The 27,648-nt window shown below is 34.8% G+C and overlaps 1 protein-coding gene across 2 annotated transcripts in view; it reads right to left on the bottom strand.

Annotated features, from left to right (window-relative positions):
- Positions 1–3,120: 3,120 nt before the first annotated feature.
- Positions 3,121–27,648, bottom strand: part of HBS1L (HBS1 like translational GTPase) — a 73,238-nt gene continuing 48,710 nt past the window's right edge. For both annotated transcript variants that reach the window (XM_081141185.1, XM_081141187.1), the window contains 12 exons: positions 27,385–27,550; positions 24,575–24,692; positions 22,724–22,870; positions 21,233–21,307; positions 20,336–20,453; positions 19,856–19,924; positions 16,866–16,970; positions 13,688–13,778; positions 13,052–13,160; positions 7,541–7,641; positions 4,935–5,079; positions 3,121–3,807 (listed from right to left, as the gene is read on the bottom strand). In XM_081141185.1, the coding sequence (XP_080997311.1) occupies positions 3,796–3,807; positions 4,935–5,079; positions 7,541–7,641; positions 13,052–13,160; positions 13,688–13,778; positions 16,866–16,970; positions 19,856–19,924; positions 20,336–20,453; positions 21,233–21,307; positions 22,724–22,870; positions 24,575–24,692; positions 27,385–27,550 (1,256 nt within the window). In that variant the 3' untranslated portion in view covers positions 3,121–3,795. The remainder of the gene's footprint in view (positions 3,808–4,934; positions 5,080–7,540; positions 7,642–13,051; positions 13,161–13,687; positions 13,779–16,865; positions 16,971–19,855; positions 19,925–20,335; positions 20,454–21,232; positions 21,308–22,723; positions 22,871–24,574; positions 24,693–27,384; positions 27,551–27,648) is intronic.

The following is a 27,648-nucleotide window of genomic DNA, read 5'->3' on the forward strand; positions in this document are numbered from 1 at the left end:
TTAAAGATTTAAGTATTTCACCCAGCTATTTCATATTCTGTAACCAATAATTCCAATATCTGTAGTACTGGGAGGGGAGTTTAACCTGATTAAGACATCCTAAAGCTGAAAGACAACTCCGTACTTTGGGTCTGATCCACAGAGTTGCCTTTAAAACATAACCCTCCAAGAGTAGTATTTACCTCATTACCAAATTGTTGACTGTATTAACTGTATTCTCTTTGCATATATGCACATTCTTTCTACTTTGTTTGTTACTCAAGTCCTTTGTGACTTTTTGTTTCCACGACCTTATAGGCAGGACTGTTGAGAATCCCTTCATAATTGATTGTATTTATATCCCTTAATTTTTGTATTTCTAGTAAATTTTCATTAAGCATTTTGATGCTATTTGGTCCACGTTTCATTTTTGTACCCATGGTTGTACCTCTTATCAATATGAAATGGTTCTGTTTATTGTAGTTAAGGCTCTTTGCTTGCTTGCTTTAAATTCTTAGTCCAGTATTGATGGTTTTCCTGATTTCTGGAGAGGCATTGTAGTGTAGTGGACATGCCTTCCAGTCAGACTTCAATACAAATTCAAACCATGGCTCTCTAATTTATTCATTCATTTTTATTAAACTTTAGTTTTCTTACCTACAGACTAAGGTTAATAATGCCTACCTCATCTAATTGTAAAAATATCATATTAAATGAACTATTGTATGAAAATTGCCTGGCACATGGTAGACGCCCACCCCACAGTACTTATTTTTACTTCTCTGATACATCTGTGCCTCTTTTTCCTTGCAATTTCTGATTTTATTACAGGCATATCTTTTGTAAATAGCATATCATTAGCTTTGCAGTTTGAGTCTACCTTTTTAAGAGAAAAACCTAAACTTAATGCTCTTCTCCCCCTACTTCATGTCCCCATGTTTGATATATAATTTTACTTATTTCATTATTTTGTTTCATACTATTAATTTACTTCTGCACATTTCAATGGTTTCAATGTGAGAGAGAAAAAGGAGCTTCTGTGAACCAAGAGCTGGCCTGCATTCAAGGTCATGGTATTGTTCTCCTGCTGAATATTAACAGCCCCCAGATCTATGTCAGACGAGGTCACTGTGGTCTTGATGAAGTGAGATGGGACTATAAGGCACTGTGCAAACCACAAAAATGACGGGCAACCCCCTTGTGGCGAACATGCACAACTACTGCTGCTTTACCTGGTTCCTTTCCTACGTCCTAGATAAAAACTGATACCCAGCTGCAGAATTCCTCCAACTTCCGGACAGCACCTAATCCAGAAGAAGCCCTCACTCACTTGGGCGCTCCTCAAAATTACCTACACATGCTCAAATTCTTTAACAACCCCCCCCCCAACATCTTCTTACTAAGAAGCACCAAGGTGTGTGGTCTCTGTTGCTGCAGCAAGCCTCAATAAAAACAATTTTGACTACAGTTGTGTCTTGGTGGTCTTTGACTAATGACATCAACAAATGATAGGCATCAACATATGCTTGCTGCACAATCTTCTACTATGACCTCTTCAATCCTAAAGCTTTGAACTACATCTTTATGATGAGCATTTTAAATCCTGCCTCTACTCCCTTCACTCCCATCCCAGGACATCTTCTGAGATCTCCTTGCCTTCACCTATAAATGATGCCATAGCTGAGTAATGAATTTGTGAGTTACAAACCCTCTAACTTAAAGTTCTACATACTTATAAGCTCCTATGTCCCTTTGTTTCAGAATTTAGTCCTGCAGAAAAGGCTGAGGTTAACTTCTTGTTTCCTTGAAGATGACTTTTGGGGGAGTTTATTTTGTTCCCAAGCTTTGTTTCAATCTTAAAATTTTAAATGTTTTAACAGAAAAAGTGGCTGTAATCCCTTTGTGATGTTTTACATAAAATACGGTGCCCTCGGGGTCTTCCAGTTTATTTCCATCCCTCTGCACTTTCTGGGAGGCTCCCAAGGATAACTTCACCATCATCAATTCCACTTTCTGTGATTAACTATTTTTACAGCCTTCCATGAATATCTGAATTTTGCTGTTATGATTTAGGTTCCCGTGTAGTCACTTCTAACCTCCACTGATTCTTTTCTCAACTCTGCAACCGTCCCTTACACTTACAGACACCACACAACAGTTCAACTTTTGTTTCCTGCAATATACCTGAAGGGTTTTTGCCTCCATGTGCAAGAAAACTACTCTTCATGTACTGCAGATGTTTCCACAGCCCTGTTATTGTACTTTTAAATCATCTTTAAATAAAAAGAAATCTATCCAAGCCCAGTGTGGGAAAGTAAGATTGTATCAATTACCCTCAGCCACCTCACAGTCCACTTGGGCACCAGTAGAATCCCTGGCAGCCAGTCCATTGCAGGTTCCCTTTCTGAAAACACTTGAATCTTCAAGCTCAAGAGGCTCATCCCAGTTCAGGAAAGACTCCAAACCAGGGCTGTGGTTCACCAGCCAAGAGGACAGACAGAAGCAATTCTAAAGTTTGCTTGTAACAGGTTTTCTTTTTTCTTTCACCATAAAAATAGCCCCTTTACACATAGTCTTCTTTTCTGGAAGTTTCTTTTTCTTTATTTTTTTAGCTCTATAATCTTGACTAATTCCTATACATCAGGGTCTGTGAACTTTATCATGGATGATATTCTTCAATTAAGAAGTAACAATGCTGTTGTAAATGGTAAGCCTGATTACGCCATTACCCAACTTTAAAGTTTGTCATAAGGTCCATCAGGTCAGAATTCCAGGCTCAGCTGAGGAGAAAATCTGCTCTAAAGCAACACCTACCCAGGAGGCAGCCCAACAACACCTGCTATCTAAATATACCTTGGAGTTTGTTGTTGACACCTTAAGAAAAACATGACTCTTACTCACAGGGGACTTAAGTCTATAAGGTATGCAAGATAAAGATAAAATTATCACGTATGTAGTACTAAAAGTGAGAATGGGAAAAATAAAGTTATGGTTAAAAATAGATGAGACTATTTTTAGGATAAAAAGCAAGAATTTGTGTGAGTTGGGAAACTTTTAGGTGAAAAAGATCCCATAAAGCCCCAAAATCATATTTAGTGATAGTGGTAGAGAATCTCATATACATTTAAGAAACAAAACACATTTTGCTGTTATGCTCAAACTAAGACATTTTATTAGTTGGCTTTACACCTTAAATAATAGCTTGGGTAACAAAGGAGGAGTTTCCACTAATTCCAACCTAATCTTTCAAAAGTTTACTTGTAGGAGGAAGAGCATTCTTATGCTCAACACAAAATACCTTTATTATTATAACCTTCAGCAAGTCTTTTCTTAGAGTTAACCAAAACAAAAAAAACAAAAAACAAAACCTAATAAAAAATTTGCACTACTCAAATATTAACTACCTCAACCACCCAACTGAGTTATTTTTCCGTAAAATGTATGCAGTAGAGTTGAAAACCAAGAGGAAATTGTAAACATTCTGTGGTTTGGCTGGAAGTAGACTTCATTTCATGATGATGCAATTCTTCTAATACATATTTCAGATAATTTCCATAAATCTCAGCAAAGTAAATTCATTAGCTAACATTTCAAAGGGAAAGCTGGTTTTTAAAAACCACCTTGGCAACTTGAAATTTTTGCAGGAGTGAAGATGAATACTTTTTTTATAATACTTCTTTGTAGCCGATTATAGCTTTAATTTTCTCATTTTAAAAAATATTAATTGCACATTGTTCCTTTAACTGAGTAACTGGATTCCTTAAAAACAAAGCTTAGTTATTTCCTTGCATTTGGAAACATCGGAGAAATTCTGACTCATTCTTTTATCTGTAAAAGAGGAAAACATATTTACTAAAATTTAATCAATCACATTAAAAGAACAAACAACAAAAGGCAAATGGCAGTGAAATCATTTATCAAGATGAATTTTTTTCTTTCTCCTGCCACTGTTTCCTTCCCTACTCTTACTATTTCTGAGGTTAACTATAATCTCTCCATTATTTTCCACAAGAGGCTGTGTCTTACTTCTAGAATGCTCTTTTATAAAGAGAGCTTTGGCAGAGTGCATGTGATGCTGATGACAATGATATCAGATAACATTTAGGGGATGCTTTATATGTGACAATTACTGTGCCAAGTCTTTCAACTGATCATTTCATTTCACATTCACAACTCCAGGAGTAGGCCCCACTACCCATTTCTATAGAAGAATAAACCGAGGGAGAAATGTTGTACTTGTGCTAGGAGTCACCGGAGCAGTGAAACACAATTGGGCAGTTAACTCCAGAGCCTTTTACATGACACACATATAACTGGATTTGGATACAACCTAAAGCCCTGTGTTCAAAGTATACATGCAATTAAATGACTTGAATAAGTTTAGGCTGAAAATAATTATATGATTTATATTAATCATGATAGTGCAGAAGAAAACTTAAATTACTGACATTTTCTGGTTCATTTCTGGCTATTTTCTCCAAAACTCAAGTGCACCTCACATTACATAATACATTTGTTTCAGAAACATTACTAACATGTTAATTGAACTTTTTAAATGAATAATTTCAAATGCCCTGAAAGCCAGTTATTTAAAGAAAAAATTTTAATGTGGGCTCTTCTATTAAATAAAGTTACTACCCCCAATTCATCTGACTTTTAAAGTCTGTATTCTCACAATTTGGCTTGCATACTTACAGACTTACTTTCCAATGGATTTCCTTTCATTTTGAGCAATGTAACTGGTAGAGAAATGGTTTGGAAGGCTCACTGTGGGAGGTTCTAAGACCAAACATTTTCTTCCCATCTTTCTTTTAATTTTTTAATATAGATCTTAAAATTTATTGTTCTAACACCATAACTGTGTTCCCCTTAAGCCATAAAATCTCAGTAAACATTCTTAAAACGTAGAAAAAGCCATCATAACCATAGACACACAACCAGTCACGTTACAGCACCTCAGTGACAACCCCAGCAGCTACTGTAGAGCCACTGTAGCGTAGCATGAATCTCCCCAGCTCCTTAAAGTCTTTGTAGAGCTCAAGAGCCACTGGTCTTTGTGTCTGTAGCTCTACCAACGCATTCTGGCCTTTAGTCAACAATCTATCAAGAAAAGAAAAGGAACAAATGAATATCCAATAGAGGTGAATAAATGTAATAAACAACCTGAAAAATAAATATTTCACACTCAACAACAAATCAACTCAATCAACAAATCAACTTAGTCTTTCAAAAATTTAAAAGGAAAAACAAATTTTCTTAAAATGAAAATGTATCCTTTGAATTTTTCTGGGTTAGTTGAAAAAACAAACAAACAAATTCTAGATTTAAGAATTATTAGCTACTTCACACACACACATATATATAATATATACATATTTTTAAAAATATTAGTTCATCTCTCTCTCTCTAACGTAAAGTATGCTCAAGGTTCCTCCACCAAGGCCTTCCTTGTCATCCCCTCAATGAAATCGAGAGGTTCATGATTTAATCAACTGAGGCCCTTGCACTTTAAAAGAGGAATGCAATGCTCTATGTCTATCCTGGTAAAATGCTAATTAATTAATTATGCGTTGGGAAGTTATCTTTAAAGAGCATAATATCCTAGTGCCAACACAGAAATAGTGGTTCTTTAACAGAGGTTCAGGACAAAATCACGTAAGATTTTTCCACAATATGATGTCTGTAGGAAATGAAGGGGGATGGGGTATGGGCCTGATTATAAACAGGTTCACACAGATAAGCAAATAAACAAAAATCTTTGTACATGGGCACAATGCCCATACTTACTACAAGTAGAACCCAAAAGGGGCCATTCTGATATTGCTCTCCCCTGTAATGCTGATGTGCTCTAGAAGGACGGAGGACAGCAACCATAAACTCACCTTCTGAAAAATTCGTTCAGGGGCAAACTGATAGAATAAGCCAAACAAATTTATAAAAAAGTATTACAAAATGTCCAAATACTGGTTTTAGACAATTTCAGCCCAAAGTCTCATTCCTTATGAAGGAGAAGATCCAATATATTGATGATGTGTGCTTAGTTTCTAAAGTTCAATTCCACTCCATATAAAGCAATCGAGTCTACAAAGTGACTTTGGTGGAAATTAAAGGCCAATGGCATTGGTGTCAATGGGAGAAAAGGGCTAAGTTACCAATAAGATGACAGGAAACGCTGACATGAGAATATGTTAAGACCAGATATCATCCCTGAGCTAGGACTTACAGCAGGAAGGGGAAAACTCAGGGTTACATCTGATAAGCCAATTTCAGACCGAGAATTCTCCAAATCACTTGTCTGGGTCAAGCAACCTGGCTCGTGAAAAAGGATAGGATTTATGGCTCTGCTACTTGCTAGCTCTGTGACCTTGAACGTGTTATACAACCTCTCTAAGCTTGCGTTTCCCCATCTGAAAAATGGGAAAATAACAGTACCTGCTCCATATGGTTCCTGAGAATATAAACCATGTGAAAGCATTCATGACAGTGCCTAAAAACACTGGTCCTCAAGAAATGTTAGCCTTTAGTTATATCACATTTCTCAGAACATTACGGCAGACACTCATGCTAGAAGCTAAAGGCCGGGGTTAAAAATAAAGAACTATCTTTAAAAGATTAAGTAGCCCTTTCTTCATAACTAATGGAGAACAGGCATGGGTTTAGAGCAGTGTGAAGATTCTCTCTTCCACTTGCAGCCAACCCATTAACCCACTAACCACCTTCAGCCTCTTACACAGGTGCAGATGAGGAGAACACACAAGGATTGAAAAAAGGGGTTTTTGAGTGGGATTCCCCATAGAGTTGAAGGGAGGAAAACCCCAAAGCTGAAGCAGCCAAGCCAAACTGTGGTAAGCATTTAGTTGAATTAGGGTAAGAAACTAAGTTTCTCAGGAAGTACTTCCTTTGAAAAATCCCTATCTTGTCCAGCCAAAGGAGAATGGTCCACACCTAGAATGGTCCAGGCCTAGATATTAACGATAAGCAGAGGGGACCAACATGATGGTGATGAGCTCAGCTAAGGTTCCAGGCGGACATCAAGCAAAAGGAAAATACTTTCCGGGTGGAAAAAACTAGGAGCTACAGCGTGTGTAGTTCGCTTTCTCCCTGGGTGTTCTTAGCAAAGGGAATGACTCTTAGTAAGGAGATAACAAGAAAGTTCAGAATCCTCAGCTGGAATTTGGAACCAGTGGCTAAGCATAATTCAAACTCATCTTTTAAAATGTAGTACTGATTTTTAAAGTGCCTTTATTTTTACATCATTTGATGCAAATTTACATACATATAAATTTATATTTCCATTTTTATGTACAATTCACACCCTACCATCACCACCACACAGAACAGAAATTATATCTAGCATTCATACCTATATAGGAGCTTAAATATTTATTTTTGTGTCTGTTTTAATCTAGTCCTTAAAAAAAAAAAAAAAAAAAAAAGATTTCTGGAATAAGTAAAAAATAGACTTCACTTACCACCCAAAAAAATATTACACAAATAAGTTAAACTGTAAGAAGTTTGCTTAAATTGCTTGTGTGTATTATTTATGCATTAAAACACTTACTTAGGCTTCTTCTTGGTCACCTCGCCGGTGCTTTTGTTCAAGATGCTAATCAATCGCTTAATCACAGCAGGCTCACTGACAGTCTGGTAGTGTAACAGCACCTAAAACAAAACATTATAACACTAAAAACTGCTTACCACAGCATCTCTGGCCTATTATTTGCTCACATTTAATGATATTAAACACAGAACTATTGCCTGAAGTCTTTCTGGATCTCCAGTTGCCTCCTCTAAGTCTTACCACTCTAATCAGGTTGTTCCTTAACTTACTAGGGGGAAAGGTCATGGGAGGTGGTTCAAATCTCTCCTCCACCACTTGCTGTGTAAACAGCACATTACATAACCTTGCTTACGCGGTGGGGGTGAGACTTAAATGGGATCAGAGACATTACTTGGTATAGAAGATGTTCAACAGATGTGAACTGTTTCATCATAAAAATGAGGGAAGGGGAATCGTGACATTCAACAGGAATTAACGTATTCATTGGTGGATAATGAGAATAAAATATTACAGGGGAGTTCAGACCAGCTTTGTCGTCAGACAGACCTGAGTTCAAATCCTGACTCCACACTTTCCAGCTGTTCAATTTGGGACAAGTCCTTTAACAACCCTTTATCCCCAACATCCTCAGCCTCGGGATCCTCATCACTAAAATGAGGAAAATTGGATGTTATTTTAAAGAGGTGCCTAGCCGCTTGAAAATGGTAAACATTCAGTTAATTGGTGGCCTTACATATTAACTATTATGGTTCACGTTTTATATTTAAGAAAACTTAATGTCAAAAGGCTAAGTAACTTAATGTGGTTGGAGTGATACGTGCCAGAGACAAATTCTGCTGAGGTCAACTGGAGTCAGAGTTAGACTGACTGTCCTCTATTGAAATAATAAGGGCCGAGTATGCACCGTGCCTGTAGTCCGGGTTAGTGGAAAGATCAAATACCCGGGAAGGGGCAAAGCCATCAAACAGTTCACTGGTCTGTAAATACTATGTTATGCTGTTTTCCTGGAGAAATGCTGACGCTTCTGTCCCGAGATTTCCTGGCTAAAATAGTTTGCACATTCAGAAAACAGACATAGGTACAGGGGCACTTGTGGATGCATGTTCTTGGACTTGGGAACTTTCTAAAAACTGAATCACTCAATCAGCACTCTGTTTTCTAGTTCTACCTGATTTCTCTTAACCTCAGTTATAAAAGAAGCCCAGGACAATCAACTCACATCTGAATGAAAACAGGCTCCTTCCTGGTCTCCCTGCTACCACTCCTGTCCTTGTATAACCCATTCTTCCTAAGTCTATCAGATTGATATTCTAAATACAAATTTAATGGTATGTTCTTGCTATTTAAAACCATGGAAACTTTAATTCCACCACAAGGCATTGAGCCCCTTCTCAATCTGAGCCTTGGTAACCTCTCCAGCCTCATCTTTCTCCAGCCTCTCTTCCATCCTATGCTTGACATCGGGGCTTTCATTCCCTACACGCACCAAGCCCTTTCTAACACGTAGGCTTTGCAGGTGCTTGGCCCTCTGGGAATACACCCTCCCATCCCTGCAGCTTCATTTAGCTAACTCCTACTCATCCTGGTACCGACAGTGCATCACTTCCTGCAAGAAGCCTGAACCCTAGTCTGAGCACGATACCCCTCCTCTACGTCCTATAATCCCACTACAACACATCTCACGTTTGCTGCAATGGCTGGTTTGAATGTCTGTCATTCCATGCAAATATGACTGTGAGAAAAGGAAGTATGTATACCAATGCCAGACATTTAATTGGCACTCAGTAAATATCTGTGAAATGAATGTAAGAATGAAGGAATAAAGAGCACCCAAAACACGTGGAGAAAATCACGTGGAGAAAATCAATCACGTGGACTTTGTTTGTTGTGGGTTTTTTAAGGCACATCTGATCCTCTGTTCCTCTACAAAGGAAACTTAGTTTTCTTTTTCAATGGCATTTGACCATTATAAACTGGAAAGGTTCCAGAACAAATTAACAACTGACTCTTAGGGGAAAAAACAACTTCCACAATGCATGCTGGGTAGAGTGGTGAGAGCCATGTTTGTACCTTTAGTGGTCAAGTAACAAACAGCACCAATGTAACAATGTGAATGTAGGTCTACATAACTGACAAGCATCTCTGCTGCAACAATCAAGAAAACAAGCAGGATTCCCCTTCACTGGGCTCAGATGTGATTGAGAAATTGGTTACTAGTTTCCGTGGTTTGACAAATTTGAAAAAACAGAGGCACATAAACTCAAGTTCCCTCTAACCTTTGTGAGCTATGTGTGAGTTAGGGTAAAATCAGGGTGATGAAGAATGGGTTGTGGCAGTAGGGGGTTAGGTTCTGTCTATCTCCACAGTGTCTTGCAGACAGCAGCACAAACGAAATACTTGTTGAACATATGAGTGAAAAAAAATCTACATATAAATAAAAGGGAAGTAATTATATACTATCTTAACATTTTAATTCATATTATGTATAACCAAAGTCACCTGTAATTCACAGTGATCCATAGCATAATGTAAAAGGAAATTAAAAAAATACTTAATTTCAAAGTAAAAAGTGCTGAGTATGAGTCATGGCTTAAGCACTTATTATTCAGAGGGTTACAACTTCTGAAGAGTCCTTAATTCCTCATCTGTAAATGGGTATGATACTAATACAATTTACAATCCTGCAATTTCAAAATCCCAAAACACCAAAAACCTGTTTGTCCTAATTCTGTTATAAACACATTTTAGTAGTAAAATGGAACTTGCATTTAAGTGATGCAATTTGTTGTCTTTATTTCACTTAGCATTAATATTAATAAGCTGGGGTAAGGACAATGTATGATTACAGAGTATTGCCCCATTCTCTCTTAGGATGTAACATGAATGCATCACATTGCTTTTCTCTGAAGCGCAATAGCCTGAAGAGCTTCAGATAAGGGTTGGGACTCTGTACTTCATCTGGGGTTCAAAGAATCAAATTGTCTAGTGTTTTATGAACTATAATGGGCTACATAATCTGTTAGGTGGCAAAGTAAATCCATAGGGAGAGGTAATTTCTTAAAGGAAAATTGAAGGGTTATTTCCCAAAGAAGGAGGAACATAATTCAGGACACCATCAAAAGATAAATGAATAAACAAAATGTGGCATTTACATACAATGGAATATTATTCAGCCTTAAAAATGACTGAAATTCTAATACACGCTGGACTGAATTCTAATACAATATGGATGAACCTTGAAAACATTATGTGAAATAAAATAAGCAAGGTGCAGGAGGGCACATGGCACTTGATTCTATTTATATGAGGTATCTTGAGTAGTAAAATTCAGAGACAGAAAGTGGAATAGTGGCAACCAGGGGATGGGGGAGGGGATGGGAGTTAATGTTTAATGGGAATTGAGTTTCAGTTTGGGATAAGGGAAAGGTTCTAGAAATGGATGGTGTTGATGAATGATGATGCATAACAATGTGAATGTAATCTATGCCACTAAACTATACACTTAAAAATGGCTAAAATAGCAAGTTTTATGTTATAAATATTTTACCATAATAATAAAAAAATCAAACATGAATTTAATTAAATTCTTCTATATTTTTCTTCTTAAATATATTTAAGTTTACCATAAAAACCAAGGGAAGAAAATATATAGGGTGGGGCAAAGTGGGTTTACAGTTGTGAGTACATGAAATAGTTTATTCTTGTATTATTATTACTGTATTATTTTTCATATGAACAACTGTAAACCTACTTTTGCCCGGCCCTGTATTTATGTAGCATTAAGAAATTAGACCCTAAACTGAAAAAATTTTAATTACTTAGGAATCATTTTCTTGGTTAAAAAAATACATTTTTGAAGGTTTCTTCCCACAGAAAGTGGACAATGACAAAACATAACCATATTTTCTGAAACAAATTTCATCCTACATTCGTGCATCAGTATGCAGGAGTGGAATCTCATTAAGCAGCACTGAAAAACTTTCAATTCATACTTATTTTTAAGAAACTACAGTAGACAGGAAAACAGAATTACTATTCAAAGTAACTATTGACCTCCTGACCTCTCTACCTCTCCAATGGCAAAAATTATTGCTGCGTAAAAACATGCAGTAACCAACCTCTCCAGCTTCTCTCCATTGGACATATTGCTTTCTAAGAATGAGTGCCATTTGTTTATAGCAATTAAATTGTAGTTTCTTGCCTATTAATACATGAATTTTGAATATTTACAAATTAAATATTTTCAACTATAACAACTTTTTTGGAGAGAAGCTTCTTTTTTTTTAGCTTATGGGAGAAATGGAATAAATTATAAAGCTAAAAAACTTAAACAGTATCTTATAGGCATAAATTATAGACATAATTTTATATGATCAAATTTACATAGAATTACAAAGAATTATAAGCAAAGCCTATAATTCTCTCAAACAAAAGCGTGTAAGTATAAAACAAATTTAAATGAGCTAAATAAATGTATTTCCAACCCCTGAAACACTATCACTAACTTAGAGTTTAAAGGTCTGTTACTATTACTGTCCTACTTTCATTGCAAAGATGCACCAAATGGCGAACTGTGTATATTTTCAAATGCAAGCCATTTAATTACACCGAGAAACGTTTTTTATTGCCCTGCAGAATCTATACTATATAAACTGATTGAGAAAAAAAAGAGTTTAATGCTCATTTGTTAAGTGGTAAAAGCAAGGTACCAACCTATAGAGTATGGCCCTGAATATCTGAAAAAAATTACACATAAAACAAGGAATTCATGCTATGCACAAGTAGCAGTATCTTTTCTGGATAAGTATAACATTACAGCATAAAACTGCCCTCTTCCCATTAATGTGTATGTTTGGAATGAAGCTGGTCAATGATAACCTGCAAACCACCCTCACAGCATGCAAGGTCTGAAGGTGTTGCTTCAGTACAATTAGGTTTACCCCCAAAGTATCCCCAGAATATACCCACATATACCAGTGGGTAGACAACATGTACACAGAAACATACACTGAAATGTAAACAGTATGTATTTAATGGATTATGCTACTATAGAACATTCGTATTAACTTTATTTTCCTGTGTTTTCCAAAATTTTCTGTAACTATGCATCATTTTTATAATAAAAAAAATTACAAATAAGCATATTAAAACAAAAAACAGGAAAACCCAATCTACAATTAGTCGGGTAACCTATAGAACACAGCAAAAAAAAAAAGGACCTACCAATTTCCCTAGATGAGCTGTATTATTACCATTGGTTTGTATCCATTGATTATGAAATGTCTACTCAATGACTCTTGGGGGAAAAATATTCTGGCTCAAGGATAAAAATAAAAAGCAAAATAAAAATGATTTTCAGATTCTAATTTCACGTTTTTCTAGATTTACTCTCATTCAGATGTTAGCTGAAAATAATCATAGCACCATCACTTTTTAAAAAATTATTACTTTTCAGGATAAAGTGACTTTGAATTTATAAAAATAGTAACAATAAAACATTTTGAAACTTACAGGAAATCCTTTAGTGATAGGAATTTCAATATTAAAGATGAGGATTCGGGCTCTGAAACGAGTGCAAGCTTTAATAGGTTCTTTGGGGCCACAAAATATGCAGCCAACACTGTAACAAAGAAAGGAGAAAAGGTAGTTGGAGGACAAATAAATATACATCCAATAGGAATACCTCTAAAACCATTTGCAAAGTAAAACAATCAAGCAAATGAGGGACTTTTTCTAAATATTCCCTTCTGAGTCAAAGTCTGGCTTTATACCATTATTAACCTTACATCATTTTCACACATAACAGCTTTCACTCAAGAACAAGTGCATGTGCTGACATGTATTAATTTCAATTTTAAGGAGGTTTTGCTTATTCTTATACTTTCACAGTCCCTAGTTTTGGCCAAATGAGTATTAATTCTGATTAACTCACATAAAACAAAGCATTCATGCTATGCACAAGTAGCAGCATCTTTTCTGGATAAGTATAAAATTACAGCATAAAATTGTCCTCTTCCCATAAATGTGTGTGTTTAGAATGCTATGCACAAGTAGCATTCTTCATTTGAACTGGTCAAATGCAAAATGTACATGTCTTGAGGTCCTGTATCTAAAACAATGGTTGCTTAAACTCATTTTCTCACTCACTTAATTTTGATGATATCCATCCCAACCAATGTAAGACTAACATGATCGCCTGCTGCTGCCCAATCGACAGGTTCATCATGCAGAGTGATTCCTGGAAATGAGTAAGAACCGAAGAATACAGTAAAACACCTCAATATCGAACCATAACAACCAAGAGAGTTTGGCTGACTTGTGCCTCATCAGTCACTACTCATCATTTTCAATATGAATGGGTTGAGAGTGAGAAGGTAACTGTGAACACGGAGGAAGACGCACTTCCCTCTACACTTGACTCCTCTGGCAAACCACCCTAAACATAAAGTGGCTAGCATTTGTCCATAAAAGGCTGATTTCTGCTTTTTCAATCAAGAATTTTAAGCTCATTTACACAACTGAGTATATTCGTTAAACACACCCCATTCAAATACTTCTATTAATGGATGCAGGCATAACAATACAGTTCAAATTATTTTTAAAAACATAAAAAATGGGACTGGGGAAGGGGTCTATTCTTGTTTTACTTCTAATTAGACAACCACCTAAATGACAGCCTTGTTCTCTGAGGAACCCACGGGCATTAGTGCTCAGTCAGATGTGTTCTTGGCAGCCCCTTTCACTAATTCCTGTCTCAAAAGAACAGCTTCCCAGAGACAGAGAGATATACAGTGAAACTGGTTATACGAAAAGAAAGAGAATAGTATAAGATTGTTTTAATTTAAACAATCCAGGTGCTGCGATATGCCTTTATTACCTAGGGATAGTCCTGAAGGACACCTGCCAAGGGAATACCCAGCTACCTATCCAAAGGTTAAAGGGAATCCCCTAGTTTATGATTCTACGGGGCAAGTTCATGGGGGTTAGCTCCTTTCCACTGGAACTTTGGCCTTGTGGCAAAGACAGTATGTAGGCCAACAACTGTGGAATAGCTGAATGACATGTTTTTAGTAAATTACAGTTTACCTTCATATTTCTGAAAATACTTATTTTTCCCATGTAGCATACACTTAAAACGAGATTCTTTAAGACTTCTTGAAAATTTAAGGAGAGCTTTAAGGGCTCTGAGACAACCTACAGTTTTATTGAAAATTTCATTTATGTGCACATCTGAATTACTCTGAGAAGAGAAGCCATAACTTTCATTAAGATAACAAAGAGGTTTTTGACTTCAAAATTGTTAGCAATTATGATATTAAGGAATGTTTGTTAAATTTTCAACTAATTAAATTTAGTTTTTAAACGTAGATTTTGAATGACCATATCTGACTTTGAAATGTGGAAATGAAGACAGGAAATAGCTACTTAACATACAATAGAGATTGCCTTAACTTAAGATTGAAGAGCATTCATACCAGAAGTTCAATTAACAATATAAAATATCTAAAGATAATATATAACCTAATTTTCCCCTCCCCAAACATGTTACACTGTCCTATATATGACATCTGTCTTCTGAAGGACCTTCTTCACTGGACAGCCATTACACACAAAAAGTTGTCTTTCAACACTCCATGCACTTGGTATGTTAATAAAGTAAAAACATAATTAAGAATTTCCATTTGTTGGTTGCAGATTTAGTCACTTCTCTCTTTTAGGACACTACTGGTTAGTGAGCCACAGTAGAACCTAAAGTGTTCAGACAGAACTGTGCATTAAACAACCAAGTAAATGAAGCAAAGCAGCAGGGTTAGAAATTGAGAACTGAGAGCCTCTACATTGGGTTAGAAGCAGAGCTCTCAAGAAGAGAGGTGCTGCTCTCAGGTGCTTCTGATGTGGCTTCCCTTTAAGAACCACTGGATTAAAGATAAATGGATAGAGTTTTTCTGGAAGTGACAGAAAGGAGGGAGGGAAAGTATGTGGGACTTTCAGAAGTGACCAAATTGTCACAAAGGAGTCAATCTGTAAGTTCCATGGATAATTTTAAAACCATGGTTTTAATTAATGTCTACTGATTATTAAAAAACATAAGAACTTCCTATTCTCAAAAAAGCTTGTTAGCATAAATCAGTATTTCAAAAGTACTGTAGCTCTTGATCACTTTAAAAAACAAAAACAGAGATCTGACCTTGTAAACAATACATCTATGTAAAATGATTCTTTCTTTAAAAAAAAAAGTATATTACTTTATATCTAAACAGAATTTTTCATGATCCCTATGCAAGCAGGAAGAAAAAGGTAAAATGGAAATTATTTTGGCTTTCATCCCCTTATTCATCTTTAAATTTAGGTTACACTGTTACCTGAATAGATATTCATTAATTTCTTATAATCTTTAAGAAATCAGCTTTAAAAATAAGCAAATTAAATTTTAAAATGTACATTCAAATTTATTAACTAGCCAGGTACAACTCTGGATATAAATTATAAATAAGAGTAACAGAAGGAGAAGTTCTGAAATTTTAAAAAATTTTAACATTCCCAGTAGATCATACTTTAGCTGAAAACTGTTACAAACACTATAACTTTGTAGTATAAAACAGACCTTCAGTTTTATGTTGAAGTCTGAGGCTTAGTTGAAAGACTTAATCTTAAGGTAAGTGTAAAACTACAAGCTTCTAAGAAGAATTCAGAAAAGAGTAACATGTATACATGTAAGATCAAATGGTTAGAAGATGAAAATAGTTATCAGCCATCATGAAAGGTTGTATGTCAGATTATGTGCAAAAGCAATAACTGGTGCACTTTCTCTTTCCAGCATCGGGATTCTCTGCATTTACATCTTTTTTCTTAGGTCTTCCTGTGAAATATATATATATTTTTGGTATAAACATGATCAAAGCTGTTATTGTATAGTAATTCTGAAATACACATTTCAAAACAACAGACCGTAGCAGTCTGCTTTGCCACTGACTGTTTAGTGCCCAGATTTAATTTCTGCTACTGAATACTATTTTAAATGTATCTGTCAGGTGTCTCTACATCTGGTTAAATCCTATCCAGCCTTCTCAAATCAGTGTCAAAAAAAAAAAAAAAAATAGCTACCACAGTTAGAATGCTATAGGTACATATATACACACAGTCACAACAGAAAAAAATCGTTTAATGTTTTCACATTTTTATCTTCAACAGTTAGTATCATTTTGACAGTCAGTTACAATTTCAGTAAGAGGTTATTTACTCCAGAGTTAATAATTCACTGCTTTTTAAAATCTGCTGTCTCAACTTAAGGGCTGTTTAGCAAAAGAGTTGTACAGAGGAATACCTTTTGCAGTACAAGTTTCATTAGGAGGCATTGCTAGTAGTCGGTCACCAGTCTGGATATAACCAGCTTCAATTTTCCCAGTTACACAAAATCCAGATCCTTGATCTGCAAAACATGCCCAAAGTTTATAGTGATTCACCTAGCAATGTTACCTGATGATTAATACTATTAGCTCTATTTGGTTCCCTAGTAGTTATATACAACTGTAAGTTCAATGAACATCAATGGTCATTTCAGAATTTTTAACATATCTGCTAAATATGGCATATCACATTCTACTCTTGATTTTCTTACAAATAAAAATATTCATATTACAAAAAGTAGGAATTCATTTCTTTTTCAAATATTTATTGAATGTTTACTAAGTTCCAGGCATTCTGGGAAGAGATGAAAATATAATCACTTACCCATCAAGAGTTTACACTAGTGAAGAAAAAGACAAAAACAATTACATTGTCCAAAGACAAGTGTTATTTATAATGGACACTAGAAACAGAAAAAGGTGTGCAGAATAATCCATGTTGAGGGGGACAGTTACACTCTAGCTGGGCACTTAGGAGAAGGAACAGGAGACCCGGGTAGCTTGTGGGTACGGGTAGAGAAGGAGGAAAAGCTGCTGACCCAGGAAACCGCATGTGCAAAGGCACCGAGTTATGCTACGATCCACGTGTCACTTATATGGAACTTATAGGGACCACATGAAATAATGAGGGAAAGCAAGACACGAGGTAGCAGAGGTAGGCAAGGGACAAATGATAAAGGGGCCTTGTAATCACGCTGAAGGCTTGAATTTCATCCTCAGTTAAGTAATGGGATCCAGTTAAGAACTGTGAACAGAGAAGGGACATGATGGTATTTTCATGTCAGAGAGGAAGGAACTTTGACTGAAATGTACACACTGACTGTAGAAAGGGAATAAACTCAAGAATTTGGGGAGAAGGTAAAACAGACTTAGGGTGATAAGGTAAGTGGGGGATAATGGCAAAAGGGGAGAAATTAGAGATGATAATGTATTAACTGTGAGACAGGAAATTAAACAGTAAGATCCATTTTAGCCTTGGTGAATGTGAAGTGTCTACAAGACATAAAGGTGGAGAAGACACATTCCAGGAGGCACCGATCACACCAAATTGCACGGGAATGGAACCCTGGGAGCACACTCCCTGTGGGTATGTCCAGGAGCAGTCAGCACATGTATCTGGAGAATGTGAACAGGCTTGGGTTGGAGATAGACTTGGAAAGTATCAAGACTCCTACAGGAGGCAGATGAACTCATGGATATCAGTACAAAGGAGTATGTAGAGTTAGAGGACTGTAGCAGTAGAACATCAGTTAAGAGACAGACAAAGAGGAACCCACAGAGAAGATAGAGACCAAAGACATAGACAGGAGAGCAGGAGAAAGTGGGTCACAGAAAACGAGAGAGAAAAGTTTAAGGCAGATATGAATACTGGCCTCAAAAGTAATGCCAAATTCAAGTAAGATAGAATTGAAAAATGTTATTAACTTTCACAACCAAGAGGTCACTTGGTAACCTCAGTAGCCTGAAGACAGAATGGGAAATGAAAAAGTAGTCAGCAAATATTGTTAATCAAAAAAGAAAATTAAGCACCTCTTGTATTTCAAATAGATTACAGTAATTTGGAAAGCATTACGACATTTCCTCTACTACCAGAATACTAGAAGCTAATAATAATAATAATAATAATAATACATTTCAGTTTTTTAAAATGATTTTTGTGAGGCACTTCCATTCACTCATTTATTAAACACTTATTAAGCATGTATTAGGTGCCAGGCACTGAGCTGGGTCCTGCATATACAGACACAGAAAAAACAGTCCTTGCCCACAAGGGAGTTCACAATCTAAGTGAAATAGACAGCACTAAGACAATTATAATACTGCATGAAAAATGCAACAACAGAGGATACAGAGAATGTGTTTGGTGAACTCACCAGTTATCAACTTACTACTTCTTGGTTCTAAATCTACTCTTTACTGCCTGCTCTGTGAATAACAAAGATTTTTCTAATATATAAATATGTTATATCCTTCTGCTTACTGAGGTCTTTTTTTTTTTTTAAATATATATCTTTATTGATTTCAGAGAGAGGAAGGGAGAGGGAGAGAGAGACAGAAACATCAATGACGAGAAAGTCATTGATTGGCTGCCCCCTGCACACCCCTGACTGGGGATAAGCCCGCAACCGAAGCATGTGCCCTGACCAGGAATTGAATCACGATCTCCTGGATCCTAGGTCAATGCTCAACTGCTGAGCCACATTGGCTGGGCCTGAGGTCTTTTATTCCATTTCCATTTTATAGTTTTCTGTATGGGCATTTTGTACTCATTAAGTGAGATGTATTCTTAGGTATTTAATACAACACCTCCTCCAGCAAGGTCTGTACCCCTCTATGTTAGGGTACTCTTCCTCAGGCCTAGGGTACCATCTAGTTTCCTAATATCTTATATCACTTGTTTATTATATTAACAATTCTTTATATTAAACTTCCCATTTCACCTATGTGTGGTATCTGTCTCCTGATTGAACCCAGGATCCTACAGAAGGGTAGGAAATGAATAGGGAGAGAGAAGAGCAAAACATTGGTAGACATCATGGCAATAAAGACCCTCCTGTATGGTGAAGAAATAGTGAACCGTACAGTTTGGTTGAAGAATACAGAAACTAAGGGGATCTAATGGGAGAAAAGAACTACGAAGCTAGAAAGATAAAGGATAAGGCTTGCCCATACCTGAAAGATAAGTATGAGATGGGGAAATGGTGAGTGAATTCAAGATTTTTCTGGGCAGGGGAGTTAAGCATCTAGAACTGTGCCCTTTAAGATTAATTTGGCAGTGATCCTCACATTGGCACAAAGAAGGGAGAATCTGAAAGACAATATAATAATTTTGTCCCAGAATAGAGGTCAGGAGAGAAGGGAAAGGCAGGGGGTCATACTGAAAAAGTACTGTTGAGGTAGCACTTACCTTTGAAAACATCAGATACACATAATCTAAAAGGCTTATCTATAGATCTTTGAGGAGGCTTGAAGGAATCTGGAAAAAATGGCAGAAAAGCAAGGTTTAATTTAAAAGTAATTTCTGACTCATGTCCAAAGAGGCCATTAAAGCCCCATGTCTCTTAGAAAGTAATATTTTTTATAAATATAAATATTAACAGAAAATTGACTGTCATTCATATAATACTTTGTAGCTTACAAAATGTTTTCACATATGTTAAATCATTTAATGTCAACAAGTCTGTGAGGTGGGTAGGGTAGGTATGAGCCTCATTAATTCAATAAGGAAAAGTGAGTATTAGTTTAAATATTGTGTGTGATTTCAAAACTGGTAACTTAGCTCCTCTGACTACAAATCCTATGCTTTTGCACCCACATCGCTGTCTACCATAAAGAACTCTAAACAATAACTAATATCAAGTTTATAACAGTAAGGCAGTATTCTTACCAATTTGCTCTAATAAACATAGTCCTTTATACCATTTTGTAAGTTCACTTGACTGAGATCTTGTGATTAGATTTTCACCACTGAGTCCACTTGTAGGGATAAAAGCAACATCACTTTCCTATTAAAAAAGATTGAATATATGAAACTTAATACAACATTGTTTTTAAAAGCTAAAAGGTTCACCGTTACCATAACTGCACAAAGTTAGCAAAAGAAACAACAATGTACTTTTTAAAAAGTAATAGAAATCACAGAACTACAATCCTCAAGTTATCTCATCCAACATTTTCTTTCTTTTTTTTTTTAAAATATGTCTTTATTGATTTTAGAGAGAGGAAAGGAGAGAGACAGACAGACAGAAACATCAATGATGAGTCACTGGGGATCGAGCCCGCAACCGGGCATGTGCCCTGACTGGGAATCGAACCCCGATCGCCTGGATCCTAGGTCGACGCTCAACCACTGAGCCACGCCCAGCTGGGCTCATCCAACATTTTCAACTTTTTTGTTTTTGTGGGAAATTTACAAATATGTGCCAAAACATGCAAGCATTTTTACCAAGTAACACAGGTATATATTTCACACTTTTGCTGGAGAAATTCCTCTCTATTAGTTTCCATTTTTCTCTGTGATTTCCCTAAACCTATACACCTAACTTAATAGGTGAAAAAAAAGGCTTTTCCTTATATTAAATCCAAGCCAATTTACAAAATATATGCAATTTAAGGTGAAGTAACTCAGAGACCTAAGATAATATACACACGATACTGGCAGAAATAAAAACAAAAAGAATTAATGATACTTAACAAGGCAAGGACACCAAAGTATTAATTTTTCTCACATAACAATAAAATGAGACTTAAGGAATGTAACCAAATAAATTTAAAATGGTCTTACCTTAAAACCTGCTTGCTTAAGAAAGTGCCCAAGTTTTCCAGTAATCTCTTGAAACCTTTCTTGTTGCCAATTAACCTGTTAAGGATCCAATTTATTTTTAAAACTATGCTTCACACCATGCTATATTTAAATTTTAAATTTATGCAATGAATTGTAAATAATTAAGACTATAAGGCATAAATATAAAATCTATTAAATATGAAATCCTTTAAAATTAAAATTCAGAATATAAGATCTTACCATTAATATGATCTGAAAGTAACTTCTAGAACAGAAAGCCTAGAAACAAACTCCAATACATACAGGCACTTTTGTATATGCTAAAAGTGATTTCAAATTTGGGAAGAAAAAGTGAGTGACGTATTAAATTGTGCTTGGACCAACTGCTGAAATAAAACAAAGCCAAACAGACTAAAAATGTAGATGTAATATGAACTCTAGATAACATTATGCATGCTGTAGTATTTAGGGGTAAGTGTAGCAATGTCTATAACTTACTTGGAAACTCATATCAAAATAAAATGGATTATGGATGGATACAGGGGAAGATAGACAAAAATGTGATCAAGCAAGTAGCAGAATCTTAAGTAGTGGGTATAATATAGGTGTTTACTTTAAAATTCTTTCAGCTTCTTTAAATTTGAAAATTTTCATACTAAAATACTAGGAAAAGATAAAAGGTATATGTGATAATGATATCACAGAAGAACTATGTAAAAAAAAAAAGTAGGTGAATATGAACCTGATTCCAGGGTAAGAAAACACTAAGCATAAAGAAAGAAGTCAAAAGGAAATATTTATAACTTTGAATATATGTCAAAAACACACCACAAACAAAATGAAAAGTAAAATAATAAATCGGTAAAAATATCTAAGACAAGATAAAAGATTAACATCTTTAATAAACAATGCTAACAAATTGATAAGTTTCAAAAATGGAAAACCTATAAATAATTCCAAAAGAAAAAATACAAGTGCTCAATAAATATACAAAGTATATTTGCATATTACTGTAAATATTGAAAAGTACGTTAAAAAAAGAAATATCATGTTTTACATGTCAAATTGGAAAACACTCCTTTAAAAATAGCAGTGTTGATAACAGTTTGAGAAAGTGAGTATATCATATGTGTCAAGAGGAAACAACTAGAACTTCTCTCAAAGGCATTTTAATCATGTCTAGCAAATCTGAAAAATGCCCAGAAATCTCCACAGAATAAACTATTTCTAAATACACACAAAACTGGAAATATTCATAAGTGTGGGTATTTTATAACTAAAAACAATTTTAAGATATTTTAATTAATTTTGAAAATAAGACATTTTTGCTTAAAATTACTCATGTCATTTATTTATTATCAGAATCATGAATTTTTTTCAAATATGGGACTTGAACTAATAAAATTCACTAGTCACATCTGAAGTCATCAATACAGCAGACTGGCATCTTAATTAGCATCTAAAACAAATCTTCATAAAGTCTTTAAATACCTGATCCATTTTATTGACTGCAACTGCAAGCTGTGTTACTCCAAGAGAACGAACCAAGAGGCCGTGTTCTCGTGTCTGTCCCCCAGTCTCAAATCCAGCTTCAAACTCTCCCCTGCTGGCATCTACAACTAAAACAGCTACATCCGCCTAAGGAAGAAAAAACAATCAAAACTCGAAATAGTGTCACAGCATTTTAATTTAAGGACAGATTATTCAATTAACTGTGTTGGTCAGATTTGAAAGGCATACTCTAACCAGATACCAAACACCAAAGCAAATAAAACAAAAGAGTTACATAGATGGATTAAAATTTTTAAATTAAAAAGTACTAGCATGCAGCAGGGAAAAAGTGACAAAGAATAGCCCAGGCTGCATGGCTCAGTGGTTAAGTGTCGACCCATGAACAAGGTCATGGTTCGATTCCCAGTCAAACTTGGTTCAATGCGCAGGTTTCGGGCTCGATCCCCAGTAGGGACGCAGCCAATCAATGACTCCCTCTCTCATCATTGATGTTTCTATCTCTCTCTCCCTCTCCCTGAAATCAATAAAAGCATATGAAAAAAAATTTTTTTAAGAGACAAAGAATAAAAAAGTTCCCATAAGGAATTTGGAATAAATGATCTTTATGATTACTCTGGTTCTAGGATTCAAAAACATTTTACTGTAAATACTTGTTCTGATGTTTGTCTCTCCCATTAAACGATTATAATGAGCTTTGTAGTCCATCATATCCCACACTTCCTACCATAGTGTTTGGAATATAGCTGGTGTTCAGTAAGAATTAAACAAAGAAAAAAACATAAAATACATACATGCATATATACACATATACATACATACACACTCAGAGACACATACATATAAGGAAAGAAGAGAAAAGTATGTTGTATCATTTGGTAAATGCAATGAGAAGTGTACTAATTTAAAATGGGGATAATTTGTACTTCATAGAATTGTTATAAGGATTAGACTAAATGCATAAAAAAAAAACTAGCATAGTGTTTGCTCATGTTAGGTACTTAATCAAGTGATTATTATTTTTCAATCCTCATCATCTCATTCAATCCATGAACCTGAAATTAATATTCTGAAATTATATATCAACTTTCTAAAGAATCAAATACTTTCTCATTTATCTTCAAATATATTTTAATTTATTTATATAATATCCTTTTAAGATTGACAAAGGCTCATAATAACATTCACTTTTAATGGGTGGGAGAACTCAGAAAATGGTCAATTGCTGAAGTCACACTTTTCTCAAGTGACAAAGGCAAATTTTTGAACTCTCCATGATTTCCAAAAACCATCTATTATAAAAGAAATCAGTGTCCTATATGTGCAGTATTACTTTCACTGTTTTAGTTACTTTGATTTTTTTTCAGTATCCTTACTAAGAATCACGTAAGTTTATAAACTGTGATTGGTTTTTAACCCTATAAAGAATGTAAATAAACCACAGGGGGAAAACTCTCAAGCCTCATTATTTCTGCATAAATTAACTCCTAATAAATATATAAAACCTGAATAGAGTAAAAGGCAGGTGTTGAAATCATCGCTCCAACTTAATAAATAAAATATAAGGCTACATATACCTCATCAAGCATTTTACCATTATTTTTACTATAAAGAAATTCATAGCTTTTAAAAATTTGTTTCTTTGTAATAAATAAGAAAAGGTTTTATAAAGTACTGATAAAGAGATCATGAAAAAAATTTCTCTATTTTTTCAAATTTTTTAAAAGTTAAAAATTTTAAATATTTTAAAAGTTATAACCCTAGAATTATAACCTTAGCATCAGGAAATTTTATGTACGCTTAGTACACTACAGTTAAGGAAATATCTGATACCTGGGCCGCACCCGTAATCATATTTGGAATGAAATCCTTATGGCCTGGAGCATCCATTAATGTAATAACTTTGGTTGTGGTCTCAAACTTTGTCATACCAACATCCATTGTTACTCCCCTTAAAGAAAACATAAAATGGTTAGAATGCACTATATAAATAGTCAGTGTTATGGATTAAATTATTTCATAATATAACTTAAATGACAGTCTAAATTCTTAAGTAACAGCAGAAATTTTATTATATAGTCTATTACTTTGAGAAATTAAGTTATCAATTTAGGCAGGAATTTCTGCTGTGACAGAATTACACCCATATTGCTTTAAAATACAGTTGTGGACACAGCAAGAACTTAATTAAATTAATAGGCTTGGGGGGCGGGTGTAAGCAATGTAGATTGCAAACAAAGAAGGATATATGGCATATGGGGACAATTCCAAAAAAGGGAACAATAAATACTGCACATGAGAAAAGGTAAAATGAATGACCACTATCAGGGGGTAGTTTTCCTCATCTCAGATTTATGTTTCACTAATTATGGAAATAAACTTATAAAACTTTCATTTGCAGAGTGGTCATTATGTTACACATTTAGAAAAGAGGAGATATCAAAGGAGATGCCCAATTTTTTAAAAATTGAGAAAGATGAACAGTAGTTTTTTTCATATCCCATTTCATCTTTCTTGGAGACCAAATGCAGTACCTCTTCATAGCAACAAAAATGTAGATTCAGATTATAAGAAAGCCCAGGGAGGGTCTACGAAGGTACTAAGTCATTCTAGACTTCAGGAATTTATAAGAGAATTCAGGTGGGCAATGAACTAGGTAATTATTCATCTGGTTTGCCCAGGATAGTCCAGAGTAATGAATGAACACTCCCTTTACTACCTAGTATCCCAACAATTATTGTAAGTTACATGTTCGCCTTAGCAGTAAGGTCTCCTTACTCAAGTCATTCTAGTTTAATCTGAAACCATGACCCATTTGAGCTTCTGAAAATGATGCTTCATTTTCTTTAATAATCTCCAAATAATTGCTTTTAGATAAGTGATAAATCAAAACTCATTTCAAGCTGTTCCCTAGACTTCTTTGACCACAATATATTCTTTTGACCCAGCTCTGGTCTGGATTTGTAAGTCTAAGGATATGAAGATGTCACTCATTTTACTAATTTGTGTTCAACACACAAGCAGAAGAGAGGATTTATAAATATTTAACATGCTGGTATAAGCAACACATTATATTTTTACAATGCTATTAAGAAACATATAGCAGTGAGTTAAAACTCTCAATATGTATCTGGAAGCTTCTCCATTCTACAGAATGAAGGAATAGTCTAAAAACTGCATCATGCTGAACAATAGAGAACTAGCAGCAGCAAAAATATGACAGATAACCAGCAGATGTGTTATTGAAAAAAGCCACTAAAAGTATTGATTATTCTAGGAATGAGATTATTGCGTCACTTGCCAGCTCAACTCATATATTAAGTAAATTCAAACAAGTTATTCTAACTTGTTAAATTATAGTGTTCTCAATCTGTTTACCTACTTAATAGATGGCACAAAGAAAAAAAGCCATATACTTTAATAATCTGCATGGTAAACTGATAGACAAAAAATTATTTAGTCTTCTAATATGACATCATACAAAATTCCACTGTTTTCCAATACCAGTTTTCTAAAAATTTGCAACTGTCCCACTAACTTTTCTGACTAGATTGGAAAACAAGCTTGTGATATTATATAGAATAAAGGTGACAACTATTATGAAAAAAACACTATAATATAAATTCCTGTTTATCAGAAGAGCTAAGGAATATTGTGACCCCCTTTACTGAGAATTACCTTATATATTATAACATAGATTATCCAAGACTGTAAGAAAAAAATATACATTTTTAAAAAGTATGAAAATCCAACTATAATCTCTATTCATATTCAGAATGAAGATAAAGGGAACAGAGAATAACCTTTGTTGACTTAGGACTTTCAGAGGACTTCAGAGTCCTTAATTACTTTGACACAGTTGATACATCTGCCATTTCACTTAATTACAAAGGTGTTCTCATCCTTTCTTCACAAAGGTGCCATTGCCTCCCTATCTCTAACAATTCTAATGTGATATATATCACTATTCTAAAAGAACTTCAAAAGAAATACTTTTCTTTGGCAAGAGGTATATGAGTAGCTGCACTCTCCTGCTAGAACCTCCCTAATATTAGCACTGAACACATTACAAATACAGAAGAAGTAACTGACTGGATTAAATCTACATGGTAAGAGATAATGTTTAATCACCTGTTGACTTTCGTCTCACAAAAACATAGTACAAAAAGTATAAAAATAAATTAAGTCCAGTCATTTGCATTTACTGGTCATTTTGATTCCAGACAGAAGACAGTTTATTACAAAAAGTTACCTTTCCTTTATAACCTAATATAAAATTAAGAGTCTTACTCATAATTTTAATTTTAAAATCAAGACAATTTGAATTTTACTTAGGGAAGTAACAGAAACATCTTCCATTGAATAATTAGCTAAGTTATTTCACTGCTTTTTTAAAAAATTTTAATAAATATTCTTTTAAATTATCTTATAGAATTTGGAAGAGTAAAAAACATATGTAGATTTATTATGTATGTAGTAACAAAAACTACAATAAAAATATTTCCCAAATAATTGAGAGCTTTTTTCTAAAGATAGTCTAAAATATTTCATGGTATGTTTCACACATATTTAACACATTTTACATACTTAATTAAAAGATTATATATCATTTCAAACTGAAAATCTTGAAATATAGCAACTACCTTTCCCTTTCTTCTCCAGTCTCATCCAAGACCCATGCATATGCAAACGAAGCTTTGCCAGCCTTTTTAGACTCCTGTTCATACTTATGCATAGTTCTTTTGTTTACATTACCCAGAAGATAAAGCATATGGCCCATCAGAGTACTTTTCCCAGCATCAACATGACCTAAGGAAAATTGATTCAGGATTAATACTAGGTACATTTTCCAGATGTTGTTCACATTGAGGCATTGCATGAATATGTTACTCAATAGTTCATGGCAA

The sequence above is a fragment of the Miniopterus schreibersii genome (assembly GCF_964146895.1).
Source record: "Miniopterus schreibersii genome assembly, chromosome: 6".
In the NCBI taxonomy this organism is placed as follows: domain Eukaryota; kingdom Metazoa; phylum Chordata; class Mammalia; order Chiroptera; family Miniopteridae; genus Miniopterus; species Miniopterus schreibersii.